The sequence below is a fragment of the Schistocerca nitens genome, chromosome 1 (genome assembly GCF_023898315.1).
Source record: "Schistocerca nitens isolate TAMUIC-IGC-003100 chromosome 1, iqSchNite1.1, whole genome shotgun sequence".
Lineage (NCBI taxonomy): Eukaryota > Metazoa > Arthropoda > Insecta > Orthoptera > Acrididae > Schistocerca > Schistocerca nitens.
Window position 1 is genome coordinate 890,780,749 of NC_064614.1, and position 23,796 is coordinate 890,804,544.

Consider the following 23,796-nt stretch of genomic DNA (forward strand, 5'->3'; position numbering starts at 1 on the left):
CAAATTGTGAAATAAAATTACAATTTGTGGGAATCACATGAGTTCAATATAAATGTGTTGCATGTTTGAAATGAAATATTGCAATAGTATTGCTCATTAAGGGAAGTTTACATCATGTGAGAATGGCTAAAGGACCACGACCTAAACAAGAACTGCAAGATGAACTTTATATCCAACACACACATTCCTGGTTGGCTGTAGTCATGAGAGAAAAAAATGACAGAGATAGAGAGTTTTGACAAAGAACAGACATGATGGGAACATTTGAAAGTATTGGAAAGCTGGAGTTCATGGATAGCTTAGCCACAAATTGTGATGTGGAGGACACGGCAACAAACAAGGATACTGATTACAATTTAAAAACAAAATATAAAAATGTTGGAACATTGAATGTTATTTGCTTCAGCAGTTTTCTGAAGGCACAACTGAAGTACACCAGTGTGTTTTGTGAAGTGTTTCATGAGATTTATCAATGCTCAAGTGATTTCTTTTGGGAACTTTGTGCTTAATAGCTTGTACATGAATCCCATAATAAATTTTTGGACTTGTACTTGCTGCCTTTTTAGCTACATTTTTGTACCTAAAAATCTGAGATCTAGTCATGACATACTTGACAGATTGCATTTGTTCCACTATTGAAATTTCAAAATATTAAAAGTTTCATTCAGATGCTTCAATGAAAATTAGTTTATGGGTTTAGTGTTGTAGGATTGCCAGATCCAATGATGTACACTATACCACATGTAATAAGAACTATTTTATTGGTCCAAAGCACACATGTACCAATATATACATCTCTTGATTCTCGGTACACGTGTTTACCATTTCGCGCACGACCACAGACTGCTCACAAAGAGCCTGCCAAAACAAAGATGTTAAACGTGACTTGGTCAATAGTTGCCACAAGTTTCTTTCCACCAATGAAATAGTCATAGTAGTGTCAAGGTAACACTTGGATTTGAAAGCCAAAACAGAAAAAAGAATCAGTATAACTTGATACAGATAAAGGGCAAAAGTACTATGATGAAAGTAAGGTACTATTCTGCAATTACAACAGGATATCAACCCATTTCTTGAAGTGCGAACCAGTCTCTATAGCAGAGAATACTTTCATGAAAAGAGTAGTGGACAATGACATAGAAGTTTAAATGATACTTCTAAAAACAAGATACTGAAGGGAACCTAATTCAGAATGCAGGTCAGTCTGCTTCCAGAATGGTAAATGGAAGGCTTAGAGAACGTACTCACATGATTAACACACTATAAATGTTCTCTAATAACAATATTTTCCTCATATATGTAATGTAGTGCCTGACATTTTTTCCTGGCACATATACAGTGACACAGCTGCTCACATAATTACTGTATGAAAACTCAGCACAAAGTATTACCAAAATGACATGTAAAATCACATCATGACAAGTAATCTTCAAAGGGGCGTGCAGTCCAGTAAAAACACATAATCATTTCATCCACAATCCAGCAGTAGATTATGTAATTTGCACATCATCAGGAAACAATCAATGATAGAAACCACCAGAACAATCATTAAATATTTCTGCCTTCAGTATGTTGGTCAAAGTGTAAACACTGTGAGCACTGTACATGTAGAAGTTGTAAAGATACATTGACAACATAGCACAAGTAACAATCTAGTAATTTGCTGCCAACTGCAAGGTTCCCATTCCTGAAAAATTCCACACAGCTGAATCTCAGAAACTATTGAGTGTTATACTAGTAAACACATCATGTCACATCCTTTAAGATGCCATTAATTTGACCACATGTTCTTTGACTCTCTAAGAAAACATTAATAATAAGTGAAGAATACTAAGCTATTACACAGGGATATGTGGCTGGCTGATAACTTACAAAAAATATTGATGATCGAAATTAGTACCATTTTATTCATAAAAATACCTATCTGTGTGGTGTCTTTAGATCCTTGGTACTCAATCTTCAGTGATCTAGCAGCAAATATCATGTTCTGCATATACTCCACATATTTCAGCAGTGCTGCTGCTGATGCTAATGCATAAAACCTATAGCAAAATAAAACATTACAGAAAAACTTCCTTTTTAATTTAACAAAGGTACATACAAAAACAACAGTAATATTAAGCACTTACACTTCTAAATTCATTCATTCACACATTTTGTACCCTATATACCATCATGCAAAAAAATACTCCATATCAATTCAACACAGCACTCAACGCAAGCTTCTCATGTTTATTTCAAATTTGGTGCATTGCATGATTCAAATAAGACATGGAAAACTACCAATTTGCTGAGGTATATGACAATTGTGAGGAAAGTTACAGGTCTACAAACAAAGTTCGAAAATTGTGTGAAATTTAGATGCAACTGTCTCTACACAAATTACTAAATATGGTTCCAATACAGATACAACAATGAATCTTTTATAAAGATGATGTAACTTACTAAACGAATGCGTTGGTATGTTGATAGAAACACAAACAAACACAAACACACACACAAAATTCAAGCTTTCGCAACAAACAGTTGCTTCATCAGGAACGAGGAAAGGAGAGGGAATTGTTGTAATTGTTGGGTTCAAATTAATGATATGAATATAATAGAGGGAACCATTTCATGTCGGAAACATATATCTAAAAACACACGTGTCTGCTTCTGTCTGTATATGTGCGGATGGATATATGGATATGTGTGTGTGTGTGCGCGCGAGTGTATACCTGTCCTTTTTTCCCGCTAAGGTAAGTCTTTCCGCTCCCAGGAAAGACTGATTATCTATTTGAACTGCTTGGTATGAACTGCATTACATACAAATGTTGGTTAACTACTGGCTGGGCACATTAGAGACTACAACAAAATCAATAGACAAGTCCATTGATGGGTTTGTATTGAGTTTACAACAGCTCCTACCACACTCATGGACTACCCAGTAGCAGTTACAGATCTTTAAAACCACTAAAGAAGAATTAAAAAGTAAATGAATATCTTGTTGTTTGTTATTTTAAGAGAATTCAGGGTTAAGTACAGGGATTTCACTGCAATAATTCACAGGCTGCAATTCACCTGTTTGTAGCTTACTCCAGAGATGCAAATACCAACAAAATACACCTTGTGTCATATGTGGAAATGTCTGATTGCCTTCAGTGTGATGCAGCAGGTGTTTGTGCATGCTTTCCAGCCAAATTTTGTCAATTTCTTAAAATATCACTTTCTAACTCCAAAGCAGATTTATTACTTTTCAGATGAATGTACTGCCCAATACAAAAACACGAAGAATTTCATAAATTACAAAAAGAGAAAGAATTTCATGAATGTCCTACCATCAGGAAGATTATGAATGGCATTTTTATGCTACAGCACATGACATTGAAGGGGCTGTAAAGAGATTAAACACACTTGCCGAGTGCAAGTAACGTCATGAAAAGTATATTTTGACACCATGACTGTTGTTTCAGTCATGCAAAGAAAATATTCCTTCATGTGTCTTTGATTGTACATTGTTTAGGATCAAGATTAAGAGACTGAAGCAACAATTCAAGAATTCAAGTATGATTCCAGGTTCCATAAGCTTCCATGTGTAACACCTAATAACAAAGGTATTGTAAAAACAAGGACGTGTTCTGCTTCTTTAGTAAACAGTGAAGAGTCAGTGATTGCTGTGTGGAAATAAATTCTGTTATCATATATACATGGACTTTTGTTTGTACGTATGATAGTCATTGGTGGGTTGTATATGGCTTTTAAGCTTATGAAGAACGACATGAAGTACAGGCCAGCTTCTTGCATCCACATGAACTATTTCCATCATTTGTGTTCCCTGTCATACCACATATTTGTGTTAGAAAAGTAGATATGACATTCTCACAAGACTGGATACAGTGACACCAACTGGAAGGACATGCTCTCTCCCTGCATCAGATCTGCTGAACATAACAATTTAACTAGAGACACATCAAACGAGATATAACAACTTTTTATTGCCTTTTCAGTGAAGCTACACTGTTTATGGTTCACAATACCAGTACACTAATGTATACCATACTTTTGTATGACATTACTTTTTTGTATTTTTTAATAATTTGTGTTTCATTTTTATGTGCATTTTGATAGTGTACTGATGCCCGACAAAATAAATTTTTGGGTATGATGCCTTTGATGTGGCCTCTTGAGATTTGGCATGTTTATAGTAGGACATTGGGGTAGTAGAATATACCCCCCCCCCTTTTTTTTTTTTTTTTTTTTTTTTTTGGAAAAACTGAAGGTTGCGTGTTTTGAGATATTCTGTGACCTTGAATTTGGAAATTCTTAGAAAGCCAGCACAGTGCATATCATTGTGTAGCTCCACTCATTGGCTTTTCAATTATACAAGTTTGTTTGCTGTATCTGGATTAGAACTATAATTATAGTAATTATGTTGCAACAGAGATGTGTAAATTTCACACAGTTTCCAAACTTTGCAGACTTCTAACTTCCTTTTCAATTGTCATACATCTCTGCAAATTCGTATTTTTCCATCTCTTATCTGGATCACTGGATGTACCAAATTTGAAAGAAATCTGGGATGACCAGGTTGGAAATATTATTTTTCTGTGCTGAACTGACATGGAATTACCCATGTAGGGATTTGGGATGAATCAAGAAGTAAAACAATACGTAGAAACAGCTACTGGGAACTAAGCCTACTAGATACATTACTAACAAATAATAAATTGATATTATAAAAGTACACCACAGATAATTTGTTTTTGTTTCTGCATTTTTTGGTTCTTTAATTTTAGTTGAACATGATTCTATTTTTACTTCTATTATAGCTTTGTATGTTTCCAAAAGTATTGTTATTATTACAGTAGAACCCTGGTAATTTGCGCTAATTGGCTTTGAGGCTACCTCAAACAACAAAAAAAAAACTTGGATAACATGGAAATTTCACTAAATCAATGGGTAAATCATGAATAGATGTTTAATGAGCACATGATTAAAAAAATAAATTTAAAAAAAAACAACGTAGAACATACCTGTGTCATATGAACATATATGGGCACACATTTCCAAGTTGCAAAAATTTAAGTTACATTTAAAAGAAACTGTTCATAGTTCTTTGTTTTAAAACAGAATATAATTTTTAGTAACAGTATCATGCCATCTTCTAAGAAGCAAGGTGTTAGTTGAAGTGGCTTCCAGTCGTTGCTCGATATAATGCAGTGCCACATCTAGTGCTGCCAAACCCTCAATGCGAGTAATCACTGGTACAATTTCTTTAGGCAATTCCTTGTTGTCACTGTTTTCAGCGGGTTGACTAATCATTTCGACAATTGCAAGATCAGTCACTTCAAAGTGTTCATCCATTCTGAAAGATCACTTGCATTTTCACATCCAACAATCTTTTTCATCTTCTATACTGTAGGTATCTATCTCATTCTGTAAAATCTGGCTCCAAGACTTCTTTAGTGTCTCCACCTTTATTTCCGGTCATGAATCGGCTATCCAATAAACTATGTCTTTTTTTTAGATAGTCTTTGATGGTTTCTTTATATTCTGTTGTTTGTAGAAGTGTCTGAAGCAGATGACAAGAATACCTTTTTTCCAAGCATTGTAAAATGCCTTGGTCCGTAGGCTGCATTAAACTCATCAGGTTAGAGGGTGAGAAAAAATGCACAAATTTTGTCACATTGTAATTCTTCCTCATCAGGGTGTGAAACAAAGTTGTCAAGTACTGTAGTGATACATCCCATTCCTTGAGTGTGAGGTATCACATCATTCCATTATACAACTGATGGTTGTCTGGAATGACTACAACGAAAATTTGTGCCAGATCAGGATTCAAACTCAGATTCCTGCTTATCGTGAGTGGTCGCCTTACCATTTGGTTATCCGAGCATGACTTATGGTCTAATCCAGACTTCCATATGTTGTCAACCATGTTTCTATGGCCCTTTACTCATACATCCATTATGTATATTCCAGTACAGAGGAGACATTTTACATGAAAGTCACTTCCCTGGTGTCAGCAGATAAATACGATATTGCAGTGCCCATGTTATTCCAAATTACAATGCAATGTTCCTTTGGACATGCATGCGTGGTTGACGACGTACAAAAGTTTGGGTCTGGTTGTAAGTCATGCTTACACAGCCAAATGGTAAGGCGACTGATCATGATATGCAGGAAATTTGGGTTTGTGTCCCAATATGGCACAAACTTTCATTGTCGTCATTTCATTATACATCTGGTGGTTGTCCATATTCACAACTGTGAATAGACTTCATGTACCGTATTTACTCGAATCTAAGCCGCACTCGAATCTAAGCCGCACATGAAAAATTAGACTCGAAATCAAGAAAAAAAATTTTCCCGAATCTAAGCCGCACCTGAAATTTGAGACTCGAAATTCAAGGGGAGAGAAAAGTTTTAGGCCGCACCTCCAAATCGAAACAAAGTTGGTCCATTGTAATATGAGACACAATTTAGGTCGAATGAATGACGATACAGCTACAGTAGGTTCGAGTCGTAAGCTTAGCAGTTAAGCTTTACTAGGTAGCCATTGCTATGCGTGACGCGCTCCGTCCGTATATATACGGGTACCTTTCCTTTTTCACGTGCTTCGTCTGGTTTGAATTAATTGCTTATTTTGCTTTGATCTGGTAAGTGCTGTTCTGTTTGTTATAGGTGTTTACATCACTCTAAGCTGAAAATACATTACTATACTGTGTCATGAATTGTTTGTCGCATTCTGATAATGAGTGTTTACGGCCTGTCCCCGCTCGCGGCAGGGCTTGTTTTCGTGCGCGCTACCGCTGCTTACAATTAAAAAAGAGAGGAATTGTTTCATTAGCAAAACAATGGCAAGAGACTGCTATTTGTTGTTTCTTACGCTGCTGCTTTCTTGGATAATGATCAACAAGAACCAAATAATATATTGCTTTTGATAGAAGACGTTCTGAACGAGAGTTTAGCGAAAATTTTTCTCCGTTTGAAAATCTTTGCAGACGCCTCTTTAGTACATCACATTATGCACAGAAATTAGAGTCATCTTAGATTTAAAAATCTAGTCAATTGTCGTGCTTCATTTATGACTGTATCACTATTAGTCATAAGAATAATACGAATATAAACATGACATGATATGTATATTCTTCCGCGTTTGCTGTTGTCTCACCCTAGTTTCGTAGTTTATTAGGCAGATAGGATTTAAATGAGATAGCAGCAAACACGAAAGAATACACGGCAAAATGTTTATATTCGTATTATTCTTATGGCGAAGAGAATACTGTATGTGATTCACAATTCACATAAGTTCCTATTAGCAACCATCTCTTCTCACAGGTAGGAATAAATTCAGAACGTAGGTTTGGGCATATTGACAAACATCCCAAACAGTCTTGCCAGTAGGATTTTCGTACTACATTGAAATGCTGCTACTTACAACACGGAATTTGTATTTACTTCGTTGGATAATGTATAAAATGTAGTGGTCGAAACTCAGGGTGGAGAAGAAGGCTTGTCTTCCACCTTTTTTTTTAATTTATTTACTGACGCGGAGGTTTTGGCGCTAGTATTTATCTTTGTGCCTGCAAAGCATGCCTATGCAGCGCTACATATATTCGACGGCGGAAGTCATTTGTGGCGGCACCTACCAACATTTTTCATAACTTCCGCTTACTTTGCACTCGATTCTAAGCCGCAGGCGGTTTTTTGGATTACAAAAACCGGAAAAAAAGTGCGGCTTAGATTCGAGTAAATACGGTACATTTCAGCTGTAGTCGCTGTAGTGCCTGTTCCTTCAGGCATAGCATTGTAATTCAGAATAACACAGCATTGAAATATCGTATTCATCCACTGATGCCGGACAAGCGATTTTCATGTAAAATGTCTCTCTATACGGGAATGTACATAATGGATGAACAAGTACAGGTTGCAGACACATGCTTGACGACATATAGAAGTTGGCTCTTACTGTGAGTCGTCTCGGATAGCAAAATGGTTAGGTGACTGCTTGCAAAAAGTGGGAAATCTGGTTCTGAGTCCCAGTCCAGCATAAATTTTCATTGTTGTCATTCTAGTATACAACTGATGGTTGTCCATATTTGCAACTGCGAGTACATTTCATATATTTCATAATGGCTGTTGTCATCACAATGCCTGTCCTTCAGAGATGCACGCATATCTGAACGAACATTGCATTGTAATTCGGAATAACACATGCATGGCAACATCATACCGTTCCCCCTTAAGTTCACATCACATCCTGCAGTCAGCAACACCAACATTATTTCACAAAATATCTACGCAACAGCACTGCCTATGTACTTAAATTTTTACCCATGCAAACTTTTATTCAGTTCTCAGTGTATGTGTGAATACAGCCTGTTAGAATCTGACATGAGTAATTCTGATGTACAGGCTTTAGTCTGGAACAGATCAGCACCACACAGCTTTGACATATGAATCAAAGCTGAAATGAAATGTTGTGGTGGCACTGGAATTTAAAATAATATTTCACATCTTTACAAATGCCAAATATTCAGGTGCATGGAAATAGTCTGCTGCTTTTTACAAGCAGGTGGTTTCCTAAAAGCAAATTGCTTAATTCAGGTGTGTTTACTAGTATTTCCAACCAAGTGCATGAGTTCCCTGAGCACTTATTTCTTCTGAATGCTCAGTTAAAGATATTGCAATGATGTAAAAATCATTCTTCAGTCAGTAGATCTTTGACAAGCACATATCAGTGTTTCACACAGAAAGAAAACACAAATATTTAAACATGTATATCCAATGAAAATTCCAGAAATTTATATGAACCTTTTTAACTAGAAATTATATATAAATCTGGCTCCAGAAATATTTAGAATTTCTCCTAAGATATGTTATATAAGCTACAGTTCTTGTCAAATATTACAGGCACAATCAAACAACAATATTGCAACAAAGAAACTTACTTGTGTTGTACCAACAGTTCAACTGATGCAAACTCTGTTGCACAAAGATGCTGAACCTGCGTTAGACCACTAGTTTCATTAAAGTGCCTCCTCTGCACAGATGTTAATGTTACTGTAGGAAACACTTCATTTATGCTTGAAAAGAGTTTACTGGTTTGTTGATTTTCACAAAATGTGTGAGGGACCAGTATCTGCAGACAGAAATGATTGTATAAGACTCATAAATTGGCATATGAATTTTACAAACAATGGCTGCACCAAGTCGGGTAGCCAAGCTTTTGGGTGCTGATGAATGTCACTTCTCTTCAGTTCATGAAAATATTGACATAAAATGGAGCCATCCTCCACTTTCCAGCTCATTGGTCTGTGAGCACACTCAGTGTAATTCTTGTTGAAGTCAGCAAAAAAACTGAAGAAAATGCCTCACACCACATGAGGAAACTATTCACCCAGATGGTTAAATACCTCAAAAGTGGTATTCCTTCCCCACAAGCACCATCCACAACAATGTACCACACGAACTTCCCCTCTTTCTAGACAACAAGCCTAGTGAGGTCATCCTGCGTAACCTTGTACTCCCAGAACATCTTCCATCCAAGTTCAGCTGTAGCCATAACCACATTCAAACCCTACACAAGTAAGCCGTCGCTCAGACCTAAACCTCTCATGCTGAATCCCTCTGTTCCATCAAAAGAACAGCTCCATCAAAGTTCCTTCTCCTCTTCCCCAAAACAATCCTCTCTAGCGCACTTGGGATTTCTTACTTCCAGTCTCGCCCCGTATAGCTTTCTGAAAAATATAGCAAAAACCTTACTCAATCTAAGTCATGAGCCTCCTGCGACCTGAAGGCAGACCACTTGCTACTCATCTTACCTTAAAACAAAGGCTCCACCACTGTGATACTTCACTGTTAGAAGTGTTAGTAAGTGGCAGATGTGCCTTTCTGGCTAAAAGACACTTTGAGAAACAAAATTGCTCCTAATGATCACAGCCTACCACCCAGGTGAGGCTGAAAAAATACTAAAAACAATACGCCCCTCACACAGTCTACAATTGCCCCCATTGAATCCCTTACACCTACTGACTCAAGTGGTTTTATCTCCTATGTACTTCATAAAACAAATAAAAACAACCATCTCACTGTAACAGGCTTCAAAGCCCCTACTGAATGCATCTCAAACCTGATAGACCATCACTTCCAATCCATCACATGGTGCCTCCTATTCTACGAGGGTAATACCAAAAGTATGGTATCCTATTTTTTTATACGTACATAGACCTGTTTATTTCTACAATGGTTTACATCAGTTTACGGCTTGAACACTTAGCTATTTTTTGACATAATCACCATTTCTGTTGATGCATTTTTGTAGACACTGTGGCAGTTTTTGTATGCCCATGTCATACCAGCTCGCTGCCATGCTGTTCAGAAAGTTATGAACCTCTTCTTTCACCTTGTCGTCGGAGCAGAATCGCTTTCCGGCAAAATGTTCTTTTAACCTAGAGCACAGGTGATAGTCCCTGGGTGCCAAGTCAGGACTATAGGGTGGGTGGGTGATTATGTTCCACTGAAACTGTTGCAGGAGAGCAACAGTTTACCAAGCAATGTGTGGGTGAGTGTTGTCATGGAGAATGTGTACGCCCTTGCTCAACATTCCTCTTCTCCAGTTCTGAATTGCCCGTTTGAGTTTTTTCAGAGTCTCACAGTACCTGTCAGCATTGTGGTCCCAGTGGGCATAAAGTCGACAAACAATACCTCTTTCTGATCCCAAAAAACGGTTGTCATGACTTTACCAGCAGACTGTGTTTGTTTGAATTTCCGCAGCTTTGGCGAAGAAGTATGCCGCCACTGGCGTGATTGTTGCTTGGTCTCAGGTGTAAAGTGGTATGCCCAGGTTTTGTCACCGGTGACAATTGAGTCCAGAAAGTTGTCCTGTTCAGCTGCAAGGCGGTGAAGAAATGCGCGGGAAGCATCAACTCGTTGCCGTATGTGGTCCTCAGTCAACATGCATGGCACCCATCTTGCGCACACGTTCCGGTAGTTCAATGTTTCTGTTAAAATTCTGTGAGCAGTGCTTTGGGAAACCTCAGGAACCAACGTGCAGAGATCATCCAGGGTGATCTGCCGATCTTCAAGCATGCTTTGCACAACCTTCAATACTGTCTCCTCAGAAATTGACTGTCTCCCATTCCTTTGTTCGTCGTGAATTTTGGTTCGACCAGCTGCAAACTCTCTACACCACTTACGAACATTTTTGACATCCATGCATGACTCACCATACACTTCCGTCAATTGGCGATGGATTTCAATCAGCACAGTGCCCTTTGCGTTCAAAAACCAAATAACTGTGCGCAATTCACACTTGGCGGTAACATCCAATGGGAGCTCCATTCTCAATGGCTGCCAAGCCAAGACTGAGCGCCTCTTCATGGTGTGCACATGTTTACACACAGTGTGTGAAGCACTCTTCATAACAGTGTGATGAACTACCACACAAACAGGGTTCTGTACTTATAAGAAAATAGGGGACCTTACTTTTGGGATTACCCTCGTACATAAAAGAAACAGTTACTTCTTCGATCATCTCAAATCCTCTCTCACCCTTCTCCCACCCAGAACCTTTCTTGACACCATTACAAAACCTTGCTGTACACCAGTGTCCTACATATGCTAAAAGTCTCCCAAAAATCTTGTATATTGGCACCGTCACCAACTGCATCCTTATACATAACCATGTGCCATTTGAAGGCCAGACCCACAAACAAATCAATGGAAAAGCTATGAGAATCATGATGGTGCCACTCTATACTAACTTTTTATGGCATTTTACAACACCCAGACGTTAAGCTGCAAGGCTTGGTACAGGTTTATTAATGTTACCTTAGCGGTCTGGACTCATGCTGAAGAATAATTCAATTCCCACAAGAGCTTAACTATTATTCTTAACTCATATTTATCTGGACCTTTTCCCAATTTGAAGCCATCATTCTTGATTTTGACCTCCATCTCAGTCAAGCTCACATTCCAACACCAGTCCATATAAAACCAATTAATAATCAATACCTCTACTTTGCAAGCTGCCACACCTTCCACAAATGTTTCCTTTCCTACTGTTTAACAATCTGCAACAGATGAATGAAAGTCATGTTTTAAGTTTTTAAACATGACCACTAGATGGTGATATTAAGATACAACATTACTTTTCACTTAAGAGCCATCATTTGATTTTGATAAAACAATGGCCAGCTTAGTAATTTGCTTAGTAGTTAGTTTACAGTGAGCTGTTAAAGAAACAGTGCTATGAAAAAAATCAAAGTTTTACGTTAATGTTTTCATCAGATTATTTTCACAATTTTCATAAAGATCGAACTCCACAATGATGTCTAAAATCACTGCAATCAGCTGCTTATAATGAGCCAACTTCAGAAAAAAACTGTTTGCATTTGCTTTGCAGAATTTTGACATGGTTGTGATTCTGTAGCTGAATAATTTTGTGAAAGTCAAATTAACTCAGTTATGCAGCACGATTGAAGAGGACCAGTGTTAGGAATATCAATGAACTGCATAAAACATTCATTCCAAATTGATTCCACACAATTTGATCTAAGCTCAATACATCAATTCTTGTAAGTGAGTGTGCAAGCAAGGAATGCAAAACACATCTACAGGGTCGTAACAGGAAATTAAGTGTGGTTACCTTTGTGTGAGCTGGAAACCAACTAACAACCAACTGTTTCAAGACAAACCAAAACCAACAAAGGTGGTTCATTTGTGTCCTTCTAAGAAAATGATTGCTTGTTTCCTTGGTTACAGTAGACACGACATAAGAATTGCTTTAGAACAGTAGTTCTCAACCAGTGGGGGGGGGGGGGGGGGGGGGCACAAATTGTGTGCAAGGGTGGTGCAGAATATTTATAAAAAAATTTTAATAACAAGCAATTATGTTCATTTTCCCCTTTTAACAAAGAAGATGCCATTGATCTGGATTAAATTTCACACATCAGTGTTACACTAGATGAGCTTGAAGACAATGAAACTGCACTGTTTGCAATGATCGGGCAATTTGGGCAACGTTGGCCATTGGTGGAATCAACTGTTGTTGGCAGAACTGTGACTGTACCCTTAACTATCATGCGCAGTGCAAGTTTTGGCTCATGTATCTCGATGCCCCCTTACAGTCTATTAGACTTTGCAAGGAAAACTTGATTGCACTATGAAGTGACAGACATGATGACACTAGTGGTCTATCAACTGGCAGAGGGGAGGGAGTTACTCCAGACGCAAAAATGAGAATATATGATGAGAACTATTTATTGCTAGGCTTTACAGAAACTACTGTCAATAGTGAAGAATGTCCATAGTGTATGATTTGTTCAACCATTTCAGCTGCTGATAGTGTGAAGCCTAACAAGTTAAAGAGACATCTTGAAATCAAATATCCTGAAGTAACAGGAAAACCAAAAGACTTTTTTACAGTGAAACAAAATATTTATTGTCTACCCGGAAGAAATTTGCCAAGGTGGCAAATGATAAATGATTTCTAAGGTCCTTTTAGCCTCTCATAGGATTTTGAATATGACTGCTTAATGCAAGAAAAAAAAGCCCATACAGTTGCAGAAACTATGGCTTTACCACCAGCAATTGATATAATGTTTAGTGACTCATTTGCTCAACAGCTGAAAAGTATTGCTATCTTTAATGATAGTGCACAGAAGAATTTTAGATATTTCTCATGATTTACCTGAGCAATGAAAAGATCAATTGAGTAACAACTATTCTGCACTTCAAGTGGATGAAACACCTGTCATTCACAATAGTGCTCATTTGACTACTTATGTTTATTTCATTGATGAGCTTAACGTTCGAGAGAAAGTGCTTTTCTGTGATCTGATACTGAAAAAAGCTGAAACTCACAGCAGTGGATTCCACTGCTTGCCTATATTTCCACTTGATGTTCCTGCTGTGAAGTTATGGCAGGTTGCACTGTGTATTACGTTTGTGAGTATGGGCCTACAATTGCACTATTCTGACCTGCTGGTACGACTTTATTAAGGTCTGCAGTTCCATCTGATTAGACACGTGCTTCAATTTAGCAAAGAGCCTTTATATGGTTTTTAAAATGTTGGAAAAGAAAAAGCTCTCTGCTTGTCCGTCTAATTAACATGTGATTCAGAGCCATTCAATTGTTTTTAATATGCTGTAAAAGGAAAATCTTAAGATAATATGAAGATGCCTCATGAAGGTGATATGCATTGTTAATAAAAAAAATAAGTTGGTACCAAGACTGCTTTTAATTCAAAATTATTATTTTTTTTTTAAATCATGACAGGACATCATGGAATAGGTGCATTGAAGTACGCACAGATGGAGCTCACTCAATGTCTGGAATTCATGTTGGATTGCAAGCAAAAGTTGAATGTGTAGCTCCTGATGCAGTATGGACTCAATGCATGATACACTAGGAGGCTCTGGCTGCTAAAGATTGGTTGGTTGGTTGGTTTGGGGAAGAAGACCAGACAGCGTGGTCATCGGTCTCATTGGATTAGGGAAGGATGGGGAAGGAAGTCGGCCGTGCCCTTTCAGAGGAACCATCCCGGCATTGGCCTGGAGTGATTTAGGGAAATCACGGAAAACCTAAATCAGGATGGCTGGACGCGGGATTGAACGGTCGTCCTCCCGAATGCGAGTCCAGTGTCTAACCACTGTGCCACCTCACTCGGTGCTGCTAAAGAACTTAGCCCATACCTTCATGAAGTGCTGCAAACAGTTACAGAAACAGTTAATATTAAAAGGCAAAATCTATAAATTCAAGGCTTCTTAATATGCTCTGTGAGAAGATAAACGTTGAACACATTCAACTGCTCTTTTTTTAGTAATGCTTGATAGCTTTCAAGGGGTAAAGTATGAAAAAGAATGTTTGAGCTGGGAATGAGGTACTCTGTTTCTTAAAGAAGAAAAGTCTCTCAGGAATGAAGATTTTGAGAAACTAAATGTTCTCTACACTTCACTTCAAGATAATCATGTAACTGTACTATCTTGGAATGAAAAAGTGGAGACGTTCATTAAGAAATTAGAGTTGTGGCACAATCAAATAGAAAGTGGTTTGCCAAGTATGTTCCTTACTCTAGTGTCACTGTTACAAGATACGGATAATTTGGAGATAAAACCTTGTCTCCTTTACCATCTGGCAACACTAAAGGTTCATTTCGAAAAGTATTTCAGCAATGATTTTGATAAATTTAATTGGATTAAAAGTCCATTCACAAATGTTCCTGGACCACCATGTCTAAATATAAAAGAACAAGAAAATTTTATTAATCTCATTTGTAATACTTCATTGAAGAGTAAATTTAATGAAGTGTCTTAGTTGGAGTTTTGGATACTAATTAGCAAGGAGTTCCCAATGCTGAGCCAAAATGCAATGAAGATCCAGTGTTCTTTTGCAAAATAATATTTCTGTGAGACTGGCTTTTCAGTTTTGCAGCTATGAAGTCAAACTACCATTCAAAACTCTATGTAAGCAAAGAACTTCAAATTCCTGCTATTACACCACAACTTGAGAAAATTTCTTCTCAAAAGCAAGCTCATCCCTTCCAATGAATTCTGTAATTCAAATGTTTTCTGCTCTTACAATCATTTTTTGTAGAATTATAAGTATTGTACATTTTATATTTTCTGAATAAATAAAAATGTGATAAACAACTTCTTCCATATTTTCATTATAATAATTCATGTAGTTTTGGTTTCTGTTATGTAAAATCCTTCTAAACTGAATTTGGTAAAATGCTGAACAATTGTCAATGAAATTGGGGGCTGATATTATTTTTCCTCATTGAGGGAAGTCCAGAGGGAAACAAACAATCGAGAACCACTGCTTTGGAGGATCAAAGCACAGATAATGCTGAATGGTATACAATTGCTGTTTCCCATGCGTCATCAATAAAATCAGAAAAATAAATAGCTGAAAATGCCACATCTTCTTCATCATAACAGTGCCAGCTGCCACACAGCACATGAAATGACTGACTATTTGAACATTTATAATTGTAACTGTATATAGGTCCCCATTGGGAAATTTTCATCTATTTCTGAAAAATTTGGACTCCTTGTTGTGCTATCTGTCAGACAGGGGGAAGCAAATTATTATTTGTGGGAACTTCAATGTAGATTCTCTGAAAGAGGGTAATAGGAAAAATGACCTTGAAGTATTACTCGGTTCTTTCAATTTGACACCCGTTATTGATTTTCCTACTCGGGTGGTAAAGGATAGCAGCTCACTGATAGATAACTTCTTTATAGACCAAGATAAGTTTAACCAGATAAATGCTCAGCCTGTTGAGAATGGTCTTTCTGCTCATGGTGCACAGCTAGTTACAATATATGACATAGCTCCATTCAGCAGTACTAAACAGTCCTCCAAAGTAGTACATTCAGTCAACGATCTAACAATTGCAGATTTCAGGGAAAGCCTACAGCAGTTAGACTGGGATGAGGTGTACCGTGAACCTGATGCCAATTTAAAATATAATTTATTTCATGACACTTTTGTAAATGCATTTGAAAACTGCTTCCCCAAGAAAATAGTTAAATATACTCGTAATAGATTTAAGTGTCAGGAAGTCATTTCTGAAAGTATTTGTATGGAGTGTAGCCATGTATGGAAGTGAAACATGGACGGTAAATAGTTTGGACAAGAAGAGAATAGAAGCTTTCGAAATGTGGTGCTACAGAAGAATGCTGAAGATTAGATGGGTAGATCACATAACTAATGAGGAGGTACTGAATAGGATTGGGGAGAAGAGGAGTTTGTGGCACAACTTGACCAGAAGAAGGGATCGGTTGGTAGGACATGTTCTGAGGCATCAAGGGATCACCAATTTAGTATTGGAGGGCAGCGCGGAGGGTAAAAATCGTAGGGGGAGACCAAGAGATGAATACACTAGCAGATTCAGAAGGATGTAGGTTGCAGTAAGTACTGGGAGATGAAGAAGCTTGCACAGGATAGAGTAACATGGAGAGCTGCATCAAACCAGTCTCAGGACTGAAGACCACAACAACAACAACAACTCGTAATAAACCATGTAACAAACCATGGCTTACTAAGGGTATAAAAATATCTTGTAACCGGAAAAGGCAAATGTATCTGACAGCAAGAAAGAGTAGTGACCCAGAAACTATCATACATTATAAAAAATACTGTGCTATATTAAGAAAAGTTATTAAAAAATCCAGAAGTATGTGTATCATGTCTGAAATCAGCAACTCTGATAATAAAATTAAAACAATTTGGATTATTATTAAAAGAGAAACAGGTCAACCAAGAGCACAGGAAGACAGTATTACCATAAAATTGAATGAAAACTTTACAAACAAAAAGTCAGAAGTTGAAAATATTTTTAATAATCATTTTCTAAATGTTGTGGATGTAGTAGGATCCAGGTGTTCATTAGAAGATGCTAGGCTGTTAATGGAAGAGGCCATACCTATGCAATTTGATACAATTGAAATCTCACCCACTTCTCCCTCTGAAATTAGGAAAATAATAAACTTGCTTAAAAGCAAAAACTCACATGGAATTGATGGCATTTCCAGCAAAATACTAAAAGCTTGCTCTCAACAGATAAGTAAGATTCTCAGCCACGTGTGTAATAGCTCTCTGGAACAGGGCATTTTCCCTGATAGACTGAAATATGCTATTGTTATACCTTTGCATAAAAAAGGGGATAGATCTGATGTCAACAGTTACCGCCCAATCTCCCTTCTAACAGCTTTATCCAAAATTTTTGAGAAAGTAATGTATTCAAGAGGAGCTTCACATATCTGTAAAAATGAAGTACTAACAAAATGTCAGTTTGGTTTCCAGAAAGGTTTTTCAACAGAAAATGCCATATATGATTTCACCAATCAAATTTTGAATGATCTGAATAACCGAACACCACCCATTGGGATTTTTTGTGGTCTCTCAAAGTCTTTGGATTGTGTAAATCATGAAATTCTGCTAGACAAGCTCAAGTATTGTGGCATGAGTGGGACAGTGCACAAATGGTTTGATTCGTACCTAACGGGAAGACTGCAGAAAGTTGAAATAAGCAGTTCTCATAATATGCAAAGATCAGCACATTCCTCAAACTGGGGAACTATCAAGAATGGGGTTCCACAAGGGTCGGTCTTGGGTCCTTTGTTGTTCTTAATATATATTAATGACTTGCCATTCTATATTCATGAAGAGGCAAAGTTAGTTCTCTTTGCTGATGATACAAGTATAGTAATCACACCTGACAAACAAGAATTAACTGATGAAATTGTCAATAATGTCTTTCAGAAAATTACTAAGTGGTTCTTTGTAAACGGACTCTCACTGAATTTTGATGAGACACAGTACATTCAGTTCCGTACAGTAAATGGTATGATGCCATTAATAAATATAGACCTTAATCAGAAGCATATAGCTAAGGTAGAATATTCAAACATTTTAGGTGCATCCATTGATGAGAGATTAAATTGGAAGAAACACATTGATGATCTGCTGAAACGTTTGAGTTCAGCTACTTATGCAATAAGGGTCATTGCAAATTTTGGTGATAAACATCTTAGTAAATTAGCTTACTACACCTATTTTCACTCATTGCTTGTGTATGGCATCATATTTTGGGGTAATTCATCACTGAGGAATAAAGTATTTATTGCACAAAAGCATATAGTCAGAATAATAGCTGGAGTCCACCCAAGATCATCCTGCAGACATTTATTTAAGGATCTAGGGATATTCACAGTAGCTTCTCAGTATATATACTCTATTATGAAATTTGTTATTAACAACCAAAACCAATTCAAAAGTAATAGCAGTGTGCATAACTACAATACTAGGAGAAAGGATGATATTCACTATTCAAGATTAAATCTAACTTTGACACAGAAAGGGGTGAATTAGACTGCCACTAAAGTCTTTGGTCACTTACCAAATAGTATCAAAAGTCTGACAGATAACCAACAAGTATTTAAGAAGAAATTAAAAGAATTTCTGAATGACAACTCCTTCTACTCCATAAAGGAATTTTTAGATATATATTAAGAGAAAAAAATATTTAAAAAATTAAAAAAAAAACAAAAAATAAAAAACTTGTTATATTAACTTAATTATGTTGTTAAATTAACTTAATTATGTCATGTATTGGAAAATTTGACTCGTTCCACATCATTACGAAATATTGTATTCATGATCCATGGAACTAGTATTAATCTAATCTAATCTAAGAAAAACAATGAATTAATGTCTCATTGGCTGTATTCAACTGATTTATCACCAAAAATTTTCTCTTTGTTCCCTCACATAAAAACAAAGCTACATCAAGACTCCCAAAACCTCATCTTTTTAGGTACCAATATCAGAGCTGATAAAATGTTTTCAGAACTGGTTCAAAATCTTATAAAAGTGTATAAATTTTAAAGTTGAATATTTCGAAAAATATTGAAACAATTTTAATAAAAAGTTATTGTTTCAGTTGTTTTGTAAAACTTAAAGAGACACCCCTTGTATCTATGCCATCACTACATCCCTCAATATCTTCCAGGTTTCCCTCTCCCACAACTAACCTACAGAGTTTTCATTCATTTTGTCTATAGATCCAACCAATAAAGAGAACCTTCAGGGACATGTAATGAGTCAAGCTATACACTAACAAAAGAGAAGCAGTTCTTACGAACTTAACCAGTACACTGTATTTTTAAAAAATTACCACTACATTGCCTAATACTATTTGTGTTTCCACTAGCTACATGTAACCTAGTGAATTATCGAGAAGACTTCTGCTCTGGGGAAAATATGCTGCTTCATGAGTTAAATCAAATGGCTGTTGCTTATCTTCCCTTGGCAGCTTGACATTGTGTCATTCCATTGTTATTTTTCAAAGGAAATAGCTACCTACGTATTAACATCAGAGTTCTGGTATCAGTACATTATTATTTGACACGCAGCTTTACAATCGACACTGTTACATACCATACAGCTAGCAGTAATTTTTAATCTTTGAATCAAGACAATTAGATAAAATGCACTAACATCAGTAGTTCACTTTTTTCTATTTACTTTGTGTATAGTGCAGACGGCCAAGTCGGAGTTTGTCTCTGAATAGTTATTGTTCAGTCACCACAATGTACAGTGACAATATGAATTGTAGTGGATTCAACAGCAATCAGGGGTGAATACCAGGGGACATCATCAGTGTCATTACTCACTCACCCATTTTAGTAAAAAAGTAGTAAAAATGTTTATATTTTTACACATATCTGGCATTACTCTGAGTTACATGCTTGCATAGCAACTGCCTGCAAACTTATGTTTACAATCACAGTGCTATATGAAATTCTGATAACTGTTAGTTCACACTTTGATTTTATAGTGTATAAATTATGATGTCGTAGCTATTATAGTTCTTAAACCAAATGCATGACACATGCACTTCTAAAATTTTCGGATGAATGCTTTTCAAGTGCTGCATTTCTCTAAATTGCAATTTCTTGGATGTTATCTACAGTGATGTACTAAGCACTGGCGGTAACAAATTATTATTTTATTAAATGTTTAATATATTTTATAATAATTAAACAATTTATTATTATACTAAAAATATTCTACATCTACATCTACATTTATACTCCGCAAGCCACCCAACAGTGTGTGGCCGAGGGCACTTTACGTGCCACTGTCATTACCTCCCTTTCCTGTTCCAGTCGCGTATGGTTCGCGGGAAGAATGACTGTCTGAAAGCCTCCATGCGCGCTCTAATCTCTCTAATTTTACATTCGTGATCTCCTCAGGAGGTATAAGTAGGGGGAAGCAATATATTCGATACCTCATCCAGAAACGCACCCTCTCGAAACCTGGCGAGCAAGCTACACCGCGATGCAGAGCGCCTCTCTTGCAGAGTCTGCCACTTGAGTTTATTAAACATCTCCGTAACGCTATCACGGTTACCAAATAACCTTGTGATGAAACGCGCCGCTCTTCTTTGGATCTTCTCTATCTCCTCCGTCAACCCGATCTGGTACGGATCCCACACTGATGAGCAATACTCAAGTATAGGTCGAACGAGTGTTTTGTAAGCCACCTCCTTTGTTGATGGACTACATTTTCTAAGCACTCCCCCAGTGAATCTCAACCTGGTACCCGCCTTACCAACAATTAATTTTATATGATCATTCCACTTCAAATCGTTCCGCACGCATACTCCCAGATATTTTACAGAAGTAACTGCTTCCAGTGTTTGTTCCGCTATCATATAATCATACAACAAAGGATCCTTCTTTCTATGTATTCGCAATACATTACATTTGTCTATGTTAAGGGACAGTTGCCACTCCCTGCACCAAGTGCCTATCCGCTGCAGATCTTCCTGCATTTCGCTACAATTTTCTAATGCTGCAACTTCTCTGTATACTACAGCATCATCCGCGAAAAGCCGCATGGAACTTACTGTTATTATTATTACTGTTATTAAAATCATAAACATTTATGGCACATTGAAAATGGGGACGACGACAAGTTATATTTAGTGGATGACGTGGAGCCGAAGACAAACTGAAACCCCCCCATACACACACAAATCCCCAAAAATATGAACCCTGGATTCATATCTGACAGCAATAACTGTCAAGTACCAATGACATAACATACTATGAGATAAGATGACAATATTCCACGATAAGTTAATAAAGCCACTGAGATGACAGGTCCTGGGAAGAACCCATAGAGTGATGGATGGATTACAGTGAAAATAAGCAGCAAAGAAGTAAGTCTGATAAAATGATATGAATGCATTCGGAAAGACATGACAGATTTTCTAGTTAGATATCATACTTCATATGGAACTTCAAGCAACAAATGCAGATGTGGTAAGTGGGAGAAACCAAAATGTGCAGCAAATGAAAGTGTACACTGAGTTTCACATCTTTATTGAAAGGAAGGATAAGAACATGGGTTGGTTAAACCCTTTGTGTTTGCAAAGGCATAAAAAATATATCATAAATGTAAGACAATCAGTCTGCAAGAACATAAAAATAGGAACTTATTCTGGTGAAGGTACAAAGCTTCAGAGCATGGTCAAATTTCCAAAATAATAAAATGCAGTGTTATTTTCCATCTTTCATTATAATAAAGAACATTATCACCCAGAATGTGGAATTACATTGCCTGGCAAAGAATTGAGTTTTCTGGAGCAGCATACCAGTAGTAAAGGTGAAGCATTTTAAATTACCATAAACGTTTCAAAAAGGCCTATTCCAGTATGTTTAATAACAATATGTGTCATTTGAATGATTGCTTCACAGCTTGCACTATCTGGATCCTTCCCACGAGTACCAGCTCTTCTGATTGTGCAAGTGGGAAGTCTCCTTGCAACATATCATTCATTTCCATAACACCCCTGGCCTCAACCTTCACTACTCCCTTTCCTCCCCTTGCCTATCCTCTACCCTGCTCCCACTCCAATATTACACTCCCCTTTTATCCACCAATGCACCTGCACAGTCCTTTCCCCTTCTCAACTATTCTTCTCCCCTGCCCTTCCCCCTAACACAGCCATTGATGCTGTACCTTAAAGCCCTATCCTATCTCCACCACATCCCTGCAACACTCTCAAACACCCTATCCTATCCACACCACAACCCTGGTATCTCTCCCCCTCCCCACCCCATGTCTCTTCTGTAGCCCATATATCCATCCCAGTTAGAATGCTGCTCACCTCAAACACAGTCACAGTCAGGCCTTAGCAGCCAGAAGACAGTGATTACCTGTGTGAGAGAGGTGCTTCTGTGAGTTTTCTGTGTCTGATGAAGGATTTAGACAAAAAACTTAATATTTCAAGCATTCTTTTCCATTTGTGCATGTTATCAACTCAATGCCTCGCTATGGGTGAGTAGTAATCTATCCTTTCCATATTGTTATTCCATCCTGGATTTTTCAGTGTCTGATTTTACTTAATGGCTTCCTTCCATACCACAACCCAGTGCTGATTCCCCTTCTTACTATTCTGTATCACATAACATTACTTAGTGTCCATACTTTCTTCCTTGTTTTATTGTCATCTTTCAACCAGAACACGCTGCCCACTGCTTACCACACACCTTGTGAATCTCTGACTCCTGAGCTACCCTGTATCAATGGTCTCATCAGCACACAACACACAGTTATAAGCTAGCATGGATTGTAGGTGTAGTGATACAGTTATTCCTGGACCTTCAGGCTGATTTCATCAACTCCCTTCACCCTGACATATTTTTGCACATTTTCCTGTACCTCGGGTACTTTGTTGTACCTCACACCTTACAGCCTGCCTCCCTCTTTTTCCTTATTGATGCACACACTTTATTGACTTACTGATCTCACCTAATCCAATAATACCTGTTGAGCCCTCTCTTCACATACACTCACTCACTGACCTACACCCACTCTATTATTGCCTTTTTATTTATTTTTTCGTTTTGGTCTCTTCCTGTTTTCACATCAATTTTATTTCACTTTTGTTTTTCACTAACGCTCCTACTTACTCAGTTTTCCTCTCATTTCATTATACTTCATGCGTTTTGTGATTTTGCCATATATTTTTGATGTTTTTTATGCTCGACTACAGATCTTTGGTCTTTCCATCTGCGTCAATTCACATGAGCTTCCTTATACCTAGCCAGAACCAAGATTTGCATATTGTTCCTATCTAGGTGCCTCCTTCACAGAATCCACCCAAACAGTTTGGCCATCAAATTGCTCACCTCCAGCTGCAGCCCCTACTCTCACAGTGACCTCTTTCTCTTGCAAAACCAAATAAATCAGGCCCAGATTTCTTTGCAATAACTCCTCTCCATCAGTAA

The 23,796-nt window shown here is 37.4% G+C and overlaps 1 protein-coding gene across 1 annotated transcript in view; it reads right to left on the reverse strand.

Moving 5' to 3' along the window:
* Positions 1-23,796, reverse strand: part of LOC126191820 (mutS protein homolog 4-like) — a 317,523-nt gene that overhangs the window by 265,465 nt on the left and 28,262 nt on the right. The window contains exons 5-6 of the mRNA XM_049932555.1: positions 8,934-9,124; positions 1,921-2,042 (exon numbers count right to left, since the gene is read on the reverse strand). Coding sequence (XP_049788512.1) covers positions 1,921-2,042; positions 8,934-9,124 — 313 coding nt within the window. The remainder of the gene's footprint in view (positions 1-1,920; positions 2,043-8,933; positions 9,125-23,796) is intronic.